The sequence below is a fragment of the Coffea eugenioides genome, chromosome 2, assembly GCF_003713205.1.
Source record: "Coffea eugenioides isolate CCC68of chromosome 2, Ceug_1.0, whole genome shotgun sequence".
In the NCBI taxonomy this organism is placed as follows: Eukaryota; Viridiplantae; Streptophyta; class Magnoliopsida; order Gentianales; family Rubiaceae; genus Coffea; species Coffea eugenioides.
This window is the reverse complement of record NC_040036.1, coordinates 16,860,388-16,878,481: the sequence shown is the minus strand read 5'-3', so window position 1 is coordinate 16,878,481 and position 18,094 is coordinate 16,860,388. Positions and strand designations below refer to the sequence as shown.

The window sequence follows — 18,094 nt, the reverse complement described above, 5'->3', positions numbered from 1 at the left end:
CCATCCATGTCAAACTGACTGATCATCAATTATAGAGGAAAACATGGGGGGAAAAGCCCTTTTGGTTGTTTGTTTTGATAATTGAGAGTTGGTTGCATGATCTAATTCTGCGCATTAAATTCATGTGCCTGCGCTGCAACGAGACGGCACTGATCGCAGCATAGAGTTTGGTGGATTTAAAACTAGGTTTGGTGCGGCACCATGATTTCCCAACCAGTTGGTTCTCATCACAGTTAAGATTACGTTTCGTGCACCCACACCAAGACAAAAAAAAAAAAAAAATCCCCGATCCAAGAGGAAGAGGGGTGGGGGACAAAACAGATGAGAAGGAAGATAAAAGCAGGAGGGGTTTTTATTCACTGGATTTGGTTGAGAAACTTGAGGGCATGGTTGATAGGAGTAGGCAATAATCTGGAATGGTAAGGTGATAGCCAACTCAGCAGCTCGTGGATGTCATGTGCTTAGGTAATAGTAGAAGAAGACTCGTGGGGATGTCCTAAAAGCCCTTACCTACCTCTTTGGTCTGTACTGGCCACCCCATGTGAGGCCCCTGATCTACCATGGCAAAAATAGGGTCTGTGTCGACTGACCCACATTTGGCGCATAAAAGGTTGGTAATGACACCCTCCCCAAGTCCCATTTCTCAAGTTTTTCGCTAAATTATTGCTCCACGACACATCCGCACCCTACCCTAATTAGCTACCTATACTTGTTCGCCTAATTGCACAAAATCAAATGTCGAAGATACACATTAGCGTAATGATTTTGAAATGAATAGGGTATGGTTATTGGCTTGGATCTACTGCTCCTCGTTCCAATGTAAACATATTTTTTAATTATTTTTTTAATTTATATACATCAAATCATATAATATAATTTTTTTTTTTTTTACAAAAACTTCAAGAAAAAATTACAATCCAATCGAGACCTAAAGAAGCACCCTAGAAGTACTCGTTGTTTTAGAAATCATACTTGAACTACGACATGCATGGAATGGAGGAGAGCAAAGAGAAGGAGAAGGGGTGGGACAAACAGATTCACGTATGAGCGTACCGGTTAATCGACAGTATAAACCAAGCTAATGGCGGTGACCGACCCCGACAATGTTAGGTACAAACAAGTCTCAATTATTTGCACATGGAGACTATAGATAAATGGAAGTTCATGCGTGAACCAATAATTTGGTTTGTCCATAATATCAATCTCATGCAATTTGGGTAATGTAAAACAAGCAAGCCATCTTCGGAAAAGACCCCACACTCTCTCGTCAATTGTGGATTGCACGTCCTTGACAACTGAAAACAAGAGTGACGGTTTGGAAAGCCCGCATATCATTCAACAGACAATTGAACAAGGACAATGATTTGCTAATTACTCACCCGAATTGTGTAATTCATTGAGTAGGTACCAGAAGCCTCATCATGTTATTTTAGTAGGTAATATTATGTATCAATGTAAATTTTTTTTTTTTTTAAAAAAAAAAGTAAATACACGAGCATGCCGAGTGCCTTGCAGATATGAGCATTCTGACACGGTTCATGTTTGAATAAGATAAGATAAGATTTGAGTGTGTCAAAGATAAAGCAGCCAACCCATTACTTGATTTTTTTGCGGACTTCATACAAGTAACTGAGAACCACAACTGCAGCAGCAACAGCAACTCCAACAGCACTTTGAACCAATATGGTGCTGTCCTTCACGGTCGCCTTAGAGCCAGAGGAATGTGGAGTAAAACCCAGTTCAGACAGTTTCTTGTGCGATACAGCATAATCTCTGAAGAAGGCATCCTCATCCTGCATATCGCCAAAACACTCAGGCAAGCTGCGTGACCATGCTAAAACCGAAGAGAATAATGAGCAAACAAAAACACCATAATCAACTTCAATGCGCTTCCAAAGCAGAAATCCAGCAACAGCCGCACCGGCCATTGGCATTATTAAATCATCACTTACACGGATACATGTAAATTGACATCCTATTCAAGAGTAAGGGACAGCATTTTCATTGGGCATAAAAATAAAACAAGAATGATCCATTAATGTCCTATTCATTAGACGTTCAAGTTCACAGTCAACGAAATAACCAGCTCGTTCAATAATGTTAAGATGCACATAAATCAATCGTTAAATAACCTGCTCGCTTTTTCATGATGAAATGAATCATACAGATGTTAAAGTACAAGAAACTGCTAGAGCAAATTGAACCCAGAGTGCCAACCATAATACAAAGGCTACATGAAAAGTATAGACACCATAAACTGTGACAATTTACTCATGATTGATCATTGTTAAATAAGATTGAAACTGAATCAGAGAAAATAGTGTCAATTGATCCACTCACAATCCTTGCATCAAAATTGCCTTGTGGCAGTAGCTTGCGTGGAACATAAAGAAGTTTGGCAGCTACACATTGATTTTTGTTACCTCAACAACATAGATAATATAGCAGCTGTACTTCAAAATTATTACTCAGGTTTAAATTACAAATCACTACATTGGAGTTTGAAAAAATCTATAACTAGAAGGACAACTTAACTCCCATGTGATTTTAATTGGAAAACAAATTATTAGAAGACGCAAATCGCTTCAAAACTGCAGGCAGGAAAAAGATATCAATACGTAGAGCAGGCCCTTAAACTAATTTGTTTTTCATCTATAATTTGTTCAATGAGCTTCAAAAACTACCAATTAAACCATTAACCAGGTATACCATTAATATTAGTGATAACTTTGCTTTTTAGAAAATCAACTATTGAAAAAGAACAATGAAGGCTCCTGAAAAATCAATATTCAGGTCCTTAAAAGATTGAGCTCATGCAGTCTTCAACCAACATCAATGTTTTGCAAATTGGACCGGACCGGCTGATTCGACCGGTCAAACTGCAAACCGGCCATGGCACCGGTCCAGTTCACTAGCAAGACCTGACAATCAATTGAACCAGTCAAACCCAGTCAAAAACTTTTGAGCCAGTTCATACTATATATATATTTTTAAAATTTTAAAGCCATCCAATTTACAAAATAAATTTTCAAAAATTAAAAAAAAAAATTTTTGAACCAGGTTGACCTGTGAATCGGAAGCTCATCCGCTTCACTTAATGGTCCAGGTTTAAAAGCATTGACCAACATATGACACTTTTCAAGAGTTCAATAAAAAATCCAGATAGCATCACCCACTGTTACTTGCACCAATTAATGAGAGGCAGTAGAACTATAGGATTTTTCTTTAGTCTAAATAGGTTAAATATCCCACACTACCTTAGCATAAAGCTCAACTAAACGGCGAAATTCAGGATCTTCCAGAAGAGCTATATCTGTTGGAAGTTTTAGCAGCCCATCACTTTCTCCTTTAAGCAGCTCCCTGAAAACAGAATAGTAATAACAAGCTAAATTGTAGCTAACAAGAAAAAGTAAATAAGTTCATCTACTGAAAAGAAAATTAGATAGTTCTTACACAAAATATGAATTATCAAATTTTAGTGGCTCCTTGGTCCATGGGCCATCAAATCCTGATCTCTCTGGATGTGCCCTCCCCTAAAAGACAACATCATAATGAACATTTTGTCAATAAAATGTCAGCAAAAGAGATTTAAGTTCGTAAACTATGTTAAGCAATATAAATTACCAGAGTGTGGCCACCTGACAGGGCCACAATATCTTTGTCAGACAAACCCATCCTATAGAAAACATCCCTCAGATGTGGTACACCTATTTATCAACAAATCAAAGTACAAGTTTTACAAATCCAAACTGCTAAATATTATAAGACTCATCATCGAAATATCTGTTCAAAATAAGCTGCCACTCAAATGTCTTGCTCCGCCAGATAGGAAGAGCAGAAGAAAGCATAGGCCACATAAATTCCATCGTAAACAGCTTAGTTAGAAAAGAGGAAAAATCTAGAAACTGCAAAAATACTATATGGCCCATATTAAAATGAAAGTGATATGTCACAATGCAATAATGATAACCAGAATTTGGAGAAGAACAAGAGGTCAAGAGTACCGAAAAAAATAACTGCATAATCCATTATTTACTTAATATTCTTTTTCCCCCTTTCCCTTTTAGAATGGGGTGACCAGTAGAATAAGCTATCTTTCTCAAATTCAACATATGGATTTTACCATCAAAATTTCTGGGGTCTAAGATAATAGATTAAAGCAACTATCAGGAATTCAGCTGCATCTACTGAAAATGCTATTTAAGAATTAGCTTCGAGAAATTACGCATCCAGATTTAAGTACTTTGGCCAAGTTGCAGTCGTAAATTTTCTGTTCAATGCTTGCGTAAAACAGGCAGCTGCAAGAAGCATGTGTAACACTCCTAAAAGTCAATTTTGATAATTATCCCACTATTCAGAATTATCAAGTAACCACACTCTTCCTGAGTGACAAGCTACCATAGTATCTCTTAGTTTCCATCATATAAAGCATGAAACAAAATATGTTTGACTGCTAATAGTAGGATTCAATTAGTATAAAAAATAATAAAACTTTGAGCAATAGTGTAGTCATTACAATTGGAAAGGCTATTTACGATTAGAAGCAGTATGGTGCAGAACAAGTCTATTAAAAGAAAATCTGGTTTCTGGGTAGCAAGCTAATTATGTGCTCTGAAATCAAGAGACAAGTGGTAAACATGCCAAAGAAGCGAGTGGAATAAATTGGTAAAATATAATTGTCAGGAAAAAAATGCATCTATCAACCTTTATTAGCATCAGGCAGTCTCCCCTCTTTTGGAGAAATCATTGAATCCTGCAGGGGTAAATGAAGTTGCTTAAACATCCTATTGTATAGATTATGACATAAAGATGAAAAAATAGATTTCTCTTCCTGATAGGTGATGAAGGTACCTTTCTACCAGCAACAAAATCAATGGTGGGGCCACCAGTAACTTCAACAGCAACAACACCTGCAAGCTACACAAAGAATTGGTTGATTAGAATGAGCTAGTTTGATGAGTTACCTCCTATTCAGCACATAACTGACCTACTTCAATATGCAACACAAGCCTAAATACAATACCTGGAAAAATCATTTTCAGTACACAAATCTTTCCAAACAAAGAACACCAGAACTGAAACATCAAAGAGCTAGAAAGAATGTGAAAGGTCCCTTGAAATTAAAGTAAATATACAGCTCTAGATCATCGACCATCCACAAGAAACTATATCCATCATTAAGACTTATTCTAAAGGTGTGTGTTTGAAAAGCCAAATTTAGTAACCAACCATTGTCCTAACTAATGAAGAGATATTCTAATCCCAATCCAGACACATCATCTGATTTTGTATCACAAATAACGATGACATGAGGGTTATCCCTCTGCTCTTTGTTATTCAAGTGAAGCAGAATATCTTTGTGTCAGTTACTGTCAAAGAATGCACAACTCAATGCTGAAGAGAATCAGCAAATCACACCTGAACTTCCATCTCAATGAATAAGTCTCACAGAAAATAATCAATTATCAATTGCTTATGGCTCAGCTAAAAAATTACCTCCTTTTGGATGCTTGTTTTCTGAGGTGTTTCTAAAACAATTTTTCTGTAGCATCTTAATTAGCAAATGTGTATGTGAGATACAAAGGTGGTTGGAAAACGTGTTTGTAGTTTGTCAAAAACTTGTTTCTAAAAGATGGGTCTAGAAACACAGATTCGTTCTTTACTTTGTCTTGGGCACTTGTAAATATTGAACATAGGTGCTGAGGGTTCTCTTCTTTGTTGCTCTTTGCTCTAATGGAGTTGTGATTTTCTTTCCCTATCTCTTTTACAATGCCAGAAAATAAGGTATTTTGACCTCAAAATTAAGAAAGTTCATAGCTGCAGTCTTTCACAAGTAAGATGAATTTTTACGACTCAACTGAGATCATTATTTTTCCAGAATCCATGCAGTTTTAGCAATTACTACAGAAATGTGCCCCATTTAGTTGATATAAATGCTAATATTTTCCTTCTCCAATATTGACAACAGAATATATACTGGAAAAGATTGCGTGATACTGCACCAAATTCACTTTTTCATCATTCCTCTCCATGAGTAACAAATGAAATTTTAAAAGAAAATTATAGATAATCACCTGGTAAAGGTCCGCATAAGTAATCTTTGGATGCCGAGACTTCACTTCTTCTGTGACCAGGAAAAGAAAGGTCCCAATTATAAATGAAACAGAAATTTAATCTCAAGAACATTACAAAGAATACCCCTATATGCCACCCTTCCCAACACATCCCTCCAAAGAAAGGACGAGGGAAAGAAGTTCAGCTTGTGTACTGATGAAACGCATCACTGAAATCAATTTATATATCTGGATATAGTATTTGCCTCCTCCTCTTCGTTTCACTTCATTACCTGTACATTGCTGAAAGATTTACGCTGTACAGGCAGGTTTAACCCAAATTCGAAGACAATCGAAAGCACAAGTAGAAATAAGAACTATCAAAGCTAGAGTTGGCAGCTCCTAATCAAACTTTCATGTTACAATCAGTAAAATTACCAATTGAAAATCCGAAACCCGGATGCACAATCACTAACCGATGATAAATCAGATTATTAGCACCAATGAGTCGACGAGCTGAGCTAACGAGACTTAAAAAAATGGTAGATGATGGAGATGAAAAGCAGACAAATACAGCACGCGAAGCCTTTCTATTTTGATCTTCAATTTTTTTTAAAATAATTAATTCTTCCACTAGTAGAGCAAGGAGCAGGATATTGAACCAATATACAAAACCAAAACAAGAAGCAAGGAAAGAAAGAAGATAGGAATTACCACAAAAATTGAGAGCAATTCTCAAGCCACTATTAGCGGAGTGAGAGTACTCTTCCTCGTTCCGAATAGAACCGTTTGGACCTCCAGTTTTGGTGTTGACATCATAAGTTCCTGCATCGTGCCATCTACAACGCAAAACAACATAGAAGAATGGAGATGTCTTTCAATTATCCTTAACAAAATAATTCTACTAACAAAAGAAGCAGTACAAATACAGAGGAACGGGAGAGGGAGAGAGAGGCGTACGCCAGGCGAAGCATGATAGGAGCGCAGTTCTTGCTGGAGATAAGAGCGCGAAGGTCACGATTGTCGATTTCTTTCAGGAGCGCCTTCGCCATCTCCGCTCAATTACCTTCTAAGAGCGCGAAGGTCAACCAATTTGTTATCCGCCTTGTTTTTCTTTTCTACTTTTTTTTTAGGTACTATGACATCCACCACAAACGCCTTCGCCATCTCCGCTCAATTACCTTCTCCTCTCCGACGGATCAACCAATTTGTTATCCGATAAGGTTTTTCTTTTCTACTTTTTTTTTAACTGTATGACACACTAAACTGCCAACGAATGTTGACTGCCTATTCCGCTGCCGCCACTGCTTCCTGATGGATCACGGATGACGTAAAAAAAGAGAGAGAGGGAGAGAGGTAAGTAAAATTTTACTGTTTTTTAATTAGCTGTTTTTTTTTTGAATGTTTTTAAAAAATTTTATTAGCTGTTTTTTTTTTGATGTTTTTAAAAAATTTTACTGTAATAATATATATAAAAAAATTTTAAAATATTTAATATATTATATGAATATAATATTTTTTAATTATTATATATTAGTGTAGTATTATATTTGAAAAACTTGTTTTTAAAAAAATGGCCGAAACAAACAAAAAATGAGGTACAAATCAGAATTGAGATTTTATTTGATTGGTTCCCTTGACCCACTCCCACCTTTCCAAATGGATATGGGAAAAAGTTGCAATTATATATTTATATGGTCTAGTCATAGTCTTCAGAGTATTCAATTTCAACCAATTTGGTTCGGGGCAAAATAAATTTAGTCCTTAAAATTTGGACCTAAAAAATTGTTAGTCCCTAAAATATTTGATTTTGATCAAATTTGTGCCTTATGTTGCATAGGAGGAGGAAGAAAATCATTAAGAAAGAGATTAAACATAATACATAAAGATCATAAAAATTAATTAAAAATTATGAACGTGAAAATTGATAACAAATGTAAAAATATGTGAACCAAAAGAATTATACGTCCATGTAACTTTTATCAAGTTGTCTCCCTCAAACCGAAATAAAACAGAGAGAAAGAAAGATGAATACATATATTGAGTGAATAATTTTTGCATATTCAAAAAAAATGGCATATGACTGACTAGAATCAAGTTAGAGACTATCAAGTGAATAATCTATGCACATTTTTACCGCTATGCATGTTCTCCACAAGAGAATAATAAATACTAGTAGTAGCTTGGAAGAGAGGTAACGTCGAACCAGTAAGTTTTCTCCGAGGGGAAAAAAAAAAACAAAAAACAGACAGCATAGTCTCGGCCTTACGAGTTAAGAGGGAAGGACAATGGTTAAATGGATTTTAAAAAAAAAAAAACTTTCGACGTCTTTCATGATACAGCCACTCACTTAGGAAACAGCCAATCCTAATGATTTATCACAAAAATCTAGGCTTTCCAGAGCAAAATCTTCACAGATGTAAGAAAAGATCTTCACCGGTAATTCAGTAATTAATTTAACATTAGAGTCGAAAATTCACATCCCTTCAATTTAAATCCTATAACTCTTAATATTAGTACAATATTCAATACATGGAAGACGTGAATCTAAAATATATATATAAAAGAGTTGCCCATGATTTTCTGAGAACAAGAAGTAAGCAGGCTAAAAAAATGGAAGCAAAACGAGCTTTTATTGGCATCACTATGAACAAACAACAAACATGTAATGTTCGTCTGTGTCAAGACCAAGATAAAGAAGGTGACATCCTCAGCCATCAAATCACCACTACGAACGAAATTCAAGACATTTCTGCATTCTGATTGTTGGAATCTCAAGCTTAAGATGCTTCCCTCCATTCCAGCTCAATTTGAATTCGCCCATTCTTGGAATCTATTAGATGGAACTTCTCGTTGATCCTTTTGTTGCTAACAACATCCGACAGGCTGATATCAACATATCCCAAGGATTCCTAAATTTGAAAACAAATTACCAGAAGGTAGTATCACTTTTCGTGATGAAGTAGTGTCAAGAAAGGAAAGTTTGGATGTGATGAAGTATTAAGAAAGGAAAGTGCATCAAATGCTTAGACTAAAATATTATCAGTATAAAACCACATGGCGTGAGCAAAGACTAAAGACTCGCAGTCAATACTCTATTCTACACTGTTGCAATACTTCTGCCAACCTTGTACCAAAATCTGCGCTTCACCATTTTACAGTTCCAAAATGGGAAGGCACCAATTGTTTTTCCCACCCCCTTCCCCAAAATCCCTCCTCTTTTTCCTACATCATCATATGATTCATATCCCTACTTTATTAATAAAACTAGGCTTGCTTCAATGATCATTAATCGCAAAAGGAGAATTACCAATGAATTTATACTAGTAGTATTGCCAAAGACTCTATTAGAAACATTGCAGCACAAAACCCCATCTGGCCCCCTAATCTAAATAACTCTCCAACGCAAAACAAAAAATTAATAATAATAAGGCATCAATTCTTCTTTTAGCAACAACAGATTTAAGAAACTAAACTGACAAGATATTCCTTTTCTTGCCAAGTAACCCAAAAATCATATAAAACAATAACAGTTTAAACAACAAGTACAATTTCCCACCAATTATAGCACAGAAACACATACTAAATGAACCATATTTATCATGAAAACCTTTCAAATAGGCGGACAGCACGAAAATTATTATTTCCAGGAGAAAATCAACATAAAAATTTTTAAACCCTACTGCAACTTCATTTTGTCATCTCACCATGCTTATAAAAGTTTCAAACAAGGACAAGAATGAGAACCACAATCATGGTTCTCATATACCAACTTTTACCATAGGCTACGAACACACCAAACATCATGTTTTACTATCTAAAACTTTTACCATGGACTTCTATCTTTTGAGGAACACATTTTACCGTTCAGTGTTTGACCTGTTGCCTTGCGTTCTGCAAACTTTTGTGTTACTATTGCATAAATGAGAATATTTGCCTCAGATACCTTTGGGTGCAATAGACCTATCCTTGATGAAGTGCTCAATACTTCTGCATGAAGCCTGTCATTCACCGGAGGCTCATCTAACATGAACAGGAACTCCTCCTCCCACCTTGGATCTCTGTTCTTCTTTATATGCTGCATCAGAGGCAGACCAAAAGAATTTAATGCGCACTTAATCAGTAATAATCTTATTAAGCACCATAAATAGCTAAAACTCTCACCACTCGCATTGTGTCTGACAATATTGCAGAGTCACTTATAGAATTTTAAGGCCACCAGTAAAACAGAAAAGTTAAAGGAGTACCATATAATTCGTCCCAATGTTAAGATATGCTACTTGAAGCCGGAAGGGAGTCAGAAGGAAGCACAAAAATTAGTTGTAGACTATTGAGTGGGGATTGTCTCGTAGCATTTTTTGCTTAGTGCTGAATAGAAGTGGATTATTTGTTTTCTTTGAGTTTCCCTGATTAAGCAGTTTTAGTTGTAGCTGAGTTTGTGGAGTACTAGATACTAGTCTCAAAAAATGTAAAAAGATTTCTTAAATTAAAAGAGGAAAAAAAAAGGTTTGAGGTAAAGAGAAAAGGGTTGTCCCAATGTAACTTTCATAGGGAGATAGTTAAAAGTAAGACTTCCTTTTACCCAAAAAAGAAACAACCCTCATGCATAGAACTTAACTCCTAAGATAGCATATTAATGCCCCACTGTCTCCAGAGGGAAAAAGTGCTCCCGCATTACAAATGAAGATGTCTTCTACAACATTAAGCATAAAGGATTAGCTACTTGTCCAAGAATTAAATCATTCAACCAAACTGCCTTCTCTAGCATTGAACAAAAGGAAGAAGATAAAAAGAAGAGTGCTGGGGCTTTGTACCTTAGTTTTTCTTTCCTCCCCTCTGAATATAATCCGTGCATATGGATTAGTGTGGTGCTTTCCTTCTACATCTTGGGCTTCATGGACGATAACCACAAGAACACCTCCACCAGGTGGTGTTCCTTCTGGGGCCTTTTGCACAGTGCCTGATTCCTGAAAATCTTTTGGCAAATCATCCTCCTTGAAAGGTTTGTATGTTAATTCCACCATGATCTGCCCTCGTTCCTTATCATTTGAAACGTCATTTGGATCCATGCTCTTCAATAGAGTCAACGTCAAAACCTTTGGCTCATCAGGAGTAAGTTCCTTCATAGGAACTACATTCATTCCCATCTTGTCATGTTTTCCAATCTGAAGGAATAACAAGCTGAGGTTAAAAACAATTCCAAGTATTAGAAGTACGAAGCCATGCCTTAAGGTCTATACCTGCTCCCAATCATACACGCTAAGCTCAAGCACCTGTGATTCCAGATCTTTGATAACCATAGTGAATTCTTGATTCCATTCGGGGTTTAAATTCTTATGCTTCACAGTTGTCTTCTTGGAAGGAAGTTTTGACTCAGTGAGCTTTAATTTTACATAAGGATCAGATGCACCCAATAGATCTTTCTTTCTCAGCTTTACTGCCCTCAAAACCTTCACATGGAGAATTCCAACAGGCCTCTGCATGGCTCTAAAGGTACAAATGCATTAATCTTTTTAATGTGTAGAAGATAGCCAGTCACTAAGTCAAATCAGAAGATATGTAAACTTGAAAATCAATAAGAGTTACCATACTTTGTAGGATCCAGAATTTGAACCTCATGGGTCTTAGGCCACAGATACATGCTAGCTACTTGATCTTTAATAATATCCTGGAGATAATACATATTACACCTGTTAGCACTTTATAATTAGAAAGTAAATCAACATATATCCCGGAGTTAGCTCCATTAAAAAATAACAATAATAATAGAAAAGAGGTTGAAAACAAACAATTTCTCAATCCTCATACAGGAGGTCAAACTAACGATTAGACCCCCAAGGTGATTCAGGAAATAATTGAACTTTAGGAAACCTTTCACTAGCACTATAATTGAACTTTAGGAAACATTCGCAATTTTTTTGTAGAATTGATATAGTAAAATTTAGTTAGCACAGGTTCAAGTTCCAGTTAAAAATCAAATAATGTAATGCTAATCCCATGCCCTTAGAGCAATAATAGAATGCAAAGTCTACCTTATCAAGACCATAAAATCTTGCACGTAATCAACAAAAACAACAAGAAAAGGGTTTTGGCGGTGGGATCATACCTGGACAAACCTATACAGCCCTGGGATTGACATAAGATCAGCCCCTAAGAGCTTCAGTCCAAAGTCAACGTGTGGCTGTAAAACCAAGTAAATGAAAGCAGGATGAACAGGAAAAGTTTCTCAATTGTTCAGATAAATGCATCCTAATCCATATGGGAAAACCCTATATCACACAAGCAAACAACACAATTGATCTGTATCTATGAGTCAAGTGATTGAATTCTGATCAAATTCCCTTCATAAATAGCCACAAATTTAGACCTTTCATCAGAGAAAGGAGAGCAAAATCCATGTGCTTCAATTTCTCTTTTCTCAATTCAACTAAAAGAAAAACACCTACCATATAAAACCATCAAATGGCCCATGTAAAACCTAATCCTACCACACTTAGCAGTTGAAAAAGAAATTCTTTCAACAGGAAAACTTGGTCGTGTTCACAGATCTTCAATCTGGTAAGGATAGTATTGCACAATCCAACTAAAAGAAAAACACCTAACCAATAAAACCAAGAAGGGGCCCATGCAAAATCTTATCCTACCACACTTAGCAGTTGAAAAAGAAATTCTTTCAACAGAAAATTTGGTCAGACTCACAATCTTCAATCTGGTAAGCATAGTACCGTACAATTAGGGGCTATTGGGTGACTGAAGACATTGTATATTCTTTATGCTTTCTAAACAGCTGAATGTGATAAGAATGTGATAAAAATCACATCCTTGTGTTGAAGATATCTATACATTAATCTATAAATCAGGGTACAGTACTGTTTCATTTTAAAATCACTTTGATTTGCTAATAGATTCACAAACCTTCTCCATGAGTGACACAAAAATTTTGGCAAAGCATGGAAAGCTCGGAACCAGAGGCTTCAAGGTAATACGTGGTGCAGCAAAAACTTGGAAATCTACTACCTGAAATTCAAAAATGAGGTTGCGCATCTACTAAGAAACAAGCAACACATGAACATGAAGCATCAGTATTCAAACAACTACAACACCTGAACAGTAGCTTTCAGCCCATATGCTTTGACCACAACAGTGATATTAGGATTAGCCGCCCATTTGATGGATGGTTCCATTATCAACTCCTTTTCATCGGTTAAATAGACTTTCATACCTTACAAAAATAAGATTAAACAAAAAAAGAACCTTGAGAGGGACAATCTTCTACACAAGTGATTCAGAGCACATCTCAAACAGATAAAAACCAAGGAGTTTCGGATAAATTTTTTCTTTCAAATGCACAAAAAGAAGGGTGAAGAAAAGAAAATGAGGATTGGAGAAAAGATGCAACCACAAGTGTTGTAATCCCAAAAAAAAAGTTATTTTGGTGCAAGCAACAGTCAGATACAAAGGTTACACAGCAAGTTCAGGTTAAATGTACATCAAATATGCAGACCACAAACTTCAAATAAATGATACCATGAGAAAGAAAATATTGAGGTACAGACAAGTATCTGTATCTTTATTTACTCTCAATATGCCAAAATTTAAGTGTGTTATCTCTTTGACAACAGGAGGAAAACAAAGCTTGGCAAATCCTTGCCACAGATTTTCTGTATTTGACCATACTAATTCTCGTTCGAAGCTAATCACTGCTATATACTTGCCATTTAGCAAAAACCTTTAAGCAGTTTCTCAACCACTTTTCTTTCTTGTCAAACATCCAAACATAGGCATGAGCATTTTCATAAATATCTCTCATTGAATGGCATTAATACTATATCCCAGAGCCCTAAAGTGCTACCCTGACCATTGCTGAAGAACCTTAGGGCTAGGGTAAACAGCCACTGCAAATTATGTGACAACTTGCCAGTATGCCAGAAGTAATGTGACACTTTTCTTAATATGAGTAACAACTTGCAAATGCCATAAGTACGAGCTAAAAAGGATATCCAGATTCTCTTCTTTATTTTCTTTAGTAAGTGCCTGGTGCAGTCATAGCTTGCTTGTTTGTATTGCATTCTAACTGGAAGTTGCAAAAGTATCACAGAATAACAGTTCTAGAGTGAACGTGTGCAAATAAAGCAAGTAATCTTTGTTAATTTCCATAACCTCCAAAAAATCTTTTTAAAACTAGTGTGACTAAATGGAAAAGATTTTCATAAAATGCAGGGGCAAGGTCAGCACATTAAACTTCATAAACCTTCTGGCAAAGAGATGCCTAAAAACAATGGGAATAGATCACAACACAGACAACATTCACGTACCTTGCAAAGTAGGTGGAAGTGACCCAAGAGTTAATGTTTCAAACTCAACAGATTCAATATTGTACTTTGCGGTTTGCTCAGCAATAATGGGTTTTGCGGTGTTCTTTGCAGTCTTGCAAATTGCCTAAACAAGAGAAACGGTTGGGAACAAGCAGATAGTGTTTTGTTTTCTTTAAAAGAAACATTTAGCAAAAACTGATAGTTTTTTGTCTTTCATTGGTATATCCAGTAGCATAAGACTTGGATAACTGATGCACAATTTGATAGGACAGCATAAATCATGAATATGTGTGTATATGTATGTATGTATATATGTATATGTAGATGTATATGTCTATGTAAATATATGTGTGTGTGTGTGTAAAGAAAATAGGAAACACTTCTAGTAATGATAATGATACCTACCTTGTCTAGATAAGGCCACATATACTCAAGAAACTTGTTCAGCCAGTCAACCTATATAGAAGCACAAATGATGATAAGTCTTAAGAAACCAAGGAATATACCAATCAAAGAAAAGTAAATGTTGCAAGATACATACACGATCATAATCTGGATTTTTGACCCAAAGAGGTATTTCAGGAAGCAATTTCTGCAGACTTTCGGAGTCATGCTCAACCAATGGGCGAATAACGGGATCCTGATGAATCCAGGAGTCAAAATCATGTCATGCAACAAAACTGACACAAATAATAGGTGGGATCCTCATGAATCCAGGAGTCAAAATCATGTCATGCAACAAAACTGACACAAATAATAGATGGGTCTATTCTTCCATGAGATTTCATTTTTGAACACAGCACAAGAGTAAAAGAATCTGAAGGAATATCACAATTTTTACTTGTCCGAGTTAATTCTGAAATACAAATGGAAAAACATCTAGCTCCCTTGATGGGGCAGCAAATTCTAAATGAGCTATTAACCCTACCTGATCCTTTCATAGCCTTCCTACACCCATCAATCTCAGCACAACATCTTGGTCTGTCACTCTCATGCTTCACCTCCTCCTTCATTCCCACTTACCATAATCAAGGTTATCGTTCTTTAATTAGACCCCTTTAATACTAAAATTGGCTTTTGCCCTTGCTGGAAAATCATTATCAGATGTAGCACAAAACAAGCTTTCGATGATTACTCCCGGTCAATATAAATAATGTTTTCATTCTTAAATTAGACCAGTTAATTAGCACCATCCTGTAACACCCCACAAAACCAACCCCCTCCCCCCCTAAAAAAAACACCAAGGACAAAAGATAGAACTGAAGTTGGCTTTGCCATTCAGCAGAATTCAGGATTCCATTTTGCACACTTGTAGTTAAGCTCCACACCTACATTGTTCTAGACAAGCTAGTCATCTGACTGTAACAACTTAGATTCCAAGTAGTTATTTCTCTCAAGTAAATATAGTTTTTAAGCAAACCATCACGCACTAAATCATCCATTCAGCTAAAATGCACTCAATCGTCACATTCCTTGTAGGTGATCATGTTGTATGCAACACTAGCTACATTCCGGATTTCAGTCCATACTCTCCCTCCAAACATCATTTTCCATTCTAGACTAAGGGTCTGTTTGATAACATAAAAAAGTGTTGAAACTGAACCTTTTCAGACATTCAGATGTTTTGAGTGTTTGATAAATAAAAATCCATCTGCTGAACTTGTGTGTATTTTTTTCAGCACAAGAATCCTAACTGAATGCTTAATTCTGATAAGAATCAATAGAATTACTTCAACTACCTTATCTTATCTACCAAATATACCCTTATTTGTTAATTATGTTCAAAAATCTTATCTAATTAAACAACCTGATATTCTCTATTTAACGATTTACTGTTTCTCTTTTACCCCTTTTTAATGACTTTCACATCTTCTCGATACTGCTCATATAATATATTTCATCTTTTATATTGATTTGATTTAAAAATAAATATTGTCATTTTCATACCTAAAAATTTTAAGCTAATTAAATCATAGGTTCTATTTCTTTTTTGAATGAAAAGATATAAGGGCAAAATTGTCAAATTAAACTTATGAAACATTCAGTTATAAATATTTATCACACAGTATAAATAAGTTTACATTAAAATTCAGACATTCATATATTTCTTTTCAGTACTTAAAATTCAGTAAATTAATTGCTTCAGTATTCAGATTTCAGAATTCAGATTCAGTTTTATCAAACGGAACCTAAGAGAGGAAGGGAGAGAAGGCATTGTCATAGACCAAACATGAATACGAATTCTTTTTCATCCTACAACTTTAACGTCTTCCCAGCACAAGGGACATTAATCTGATACTCATGCTAGAATCTAAAACCCATCTAATATCATAAAAAAAAAAAAGGATAGCAAGTGTCTGAAAATCAGGTATTATCCCAAGACAGTTTAACGATTTTCATTCCTCACATGTGGGAGAGGGTCCATTCTCACTATCTCCATCCGCCTTCACCGTCCCCTCTCTTCCTTCCGACTCCTCCCCGGCTAAAAATCAAAAAAAAATGTGCACGGCATACCAAATGATTAATAGCTGTATCAAGTTAATCGTGATCAAAATGAGATGCTTACCAAAAAAAAAAAAAGATCAAAATGAGAAAAACTTATTTTGTTTTCATGCTTAACAGGGTTAATAATGATCCTAAACATTTTCTAAAAAATTTGAAGTCCCCCACCGGTGCCCTGCACAAGCAATATTCCAATCATTAACAATGGAGAAGCGGGTTGCTAATAAATCGACAACAGAAGACATAGAATCTACACACCCAACTCCGTGGAACTTTAAAAATTTAGAACTTCTGGATAATAAACCGAGTAGCCAAAACACAAAGTTCACTAGAAAACCAGAAATTTGCAGAGCCAGACGCCCATATGTTTTAGCAAATTAACTAAAGCACGAAAACAAGGAGACATCGCCGCGATGCAAAAACTAAAACTTATACGTAATCCACAAAGTGAAACAACAAAACAAAAAAGGGAGCAGAATCAAGGACCTTAACATCAGTGGGTTGAAAGTAGATGAACAAGAAGTAACCAACCACAAGCCCAGAAGAAACTCCAACTCCAAATCCACATAAACTCAGTAAAGTACTCAAGAAACCCATCTCAACATTCAAGCTAAATCGAACTCGAATCAACAAGAATTTTCTTCCTTTTTCTCCTACCGAATTCCCATTTCAAAACGAGGTCGCATCAATTCCTCCGAAAGTTCAAAGAGGATCCTCCCACACTCACCAGCATAGTTGAAAGAGAGAGAGAGGGGAAAGAGTTTAATAAACCAAAATGACTTCTATGTCCTCGAGTGACGTTAAGAAAAGCGTGTCCGTAAATGTCATTTAAAAGGAAGGCGATGATTCGTTTATCCTTTGCTCACTCAGGGGTGCAAAGAATAGAATAGAAGCGTTTGGCGTTAAGATTGATAAGGTAAGCACGTTTTGGTTCGGGGTTTGGAAATTGGAACCACCGACGTGTCCCACTGAGAATTGTTTTGGTTTGGTGCTTGCGTGCCTGTGGATTCAAAGCTGGCGGTCTTTCCAAAACTCCTCGGCGCCAGTGCTCTCGATGCAATCAATATATATGAAACTATATATTAAATGATATCACCAATTGAAAGATATCCTCGCCATTAATTCCCTTCATTCAATTTCAAACTCAAATCTTTATTCGGACCATCAATTATCAGAATCCCGTCCCAAGATGTATTCCGTGTAATAAGCTGTAGCCGATGATTA

At 36.0% G+C, this 18,094-nt stretch overlaps 2 protein-coding genes across 3 annotated transcripts; both read right to left on the bottom strand.

Annotated features, from left to right (window-relative positions):
- Nucleotides 1-1,360: 1,360 nt before the first annotated feature.
- On the bottom strand, nt 1,361-7,105 carry LOC113758152 (L-ascorbate peroxidase 3-like). Its single transcript, XM_027301145.1, has 9 exons — nt 7,014-7,105; nt 6,768-6,892; nt 6,075-6,124; nt 4,852-4,917; nt 4,705-4,753; nt 3,625-3,707; nt 3,454-3,533; nt 3,258-3,360; nt 1,361-1,793 (listed from the first exon to the last, which is right to left on the bottom strand). Exons 1-9 carry the CDS (start codon nt 7,103-7,105, stop codon nt 1,596-1,598), a joined length of 846 nt encoding a protein of 281 aa, XP_027156946.1. The 3' UTR covers nt 1,361-1,595.
- A 1,433-nt stretch (nt 7,106-8,538) lies between these two features.
- On the bottom strand, nt 8,539-17,612 carry LOC113761504 (synaptotagmin-1-like). Of its 2 annotated transcripts, none has more exons than XM_027304516.1 (12): nt 17,357-17,612; nt 14,910-15,008; nt 14,774-14,824; nt 14,369-14,492; nt 13,157-13,275; nt 12,969-13,070; nt 12,160-12,234; nt 11,645-11,721; nt 11,294-11,540; nt 10,868-11,218; nt 10,000-10,131; nt 8,539-8,965 (listed from the first exon to the last, which is right to left on the bottom strand). In XM_027304516.1, the coding sequence occupies exons 1-12, from the start codon at nt 17,465-17,467 to the stop codon at nt 8,834-8,836; spliced, it is 1,620 nt and encodes a 539-aa protein (XP_027160317.1). In that variant the 5' UTR covers nt 17,468-17,612; the 3' UTR covers nt 8,539-8,833. The 2 variants fall into 2 exon arrangements, with proteins under 2 accessions (XP_027160317.1, XP_027160318.1); XM_027304517.1 differs by lacking the exon at nt 17,357-17,612 and adding an exon at nt 15,297-15,399.
- Nucleotides 17,613-18,094: the final 482 nt, after the last annotated feature.

Coding starts and splice junctions, on each gene's coding strand:
- LOC113758152 (XM_027301145.1), bottom strand. CDS start 7,105: ATGGCGAAGGCGCTCCTGAAAGAAATCGACAATCGTGACCTTCGCGCT. Junction 6,893..7,013: donor CCTATCATGCTTCGCCTGGC/GTACGCCTCTCT, acceptor TTTGCGTTGTAG/ATGGCACGATGCAGGAACTT. Junction 3,708..4,704: donor ACTGCCTGATGCTAATAAAG/GTTGATAGATGC, acceptor GTTGATAAATAG/GTGTACCACATCTGAGGGAT.
- LOC113761504 (XM_027304516.1), bottom strand. CDS start 17,467: ATGGGTTTCTTGAGTACTTTACTGAGTTTATGTGGATTTGGAGTTGGA. Junction 12,235..12,968: donor TTGTGTCACTCATGGAGAAG/GTTTGTGAATCT, acceptor TTGGTTTTACAG/CCACACGTTGACTTTGGACT. Junction 11,541..11,644: donor CAAATTCTGGATCCTACAAA/GTATGGTAACTC, acceptor TTGTACCTTTAG/AGCCATGCAGAGGCCTGTTG.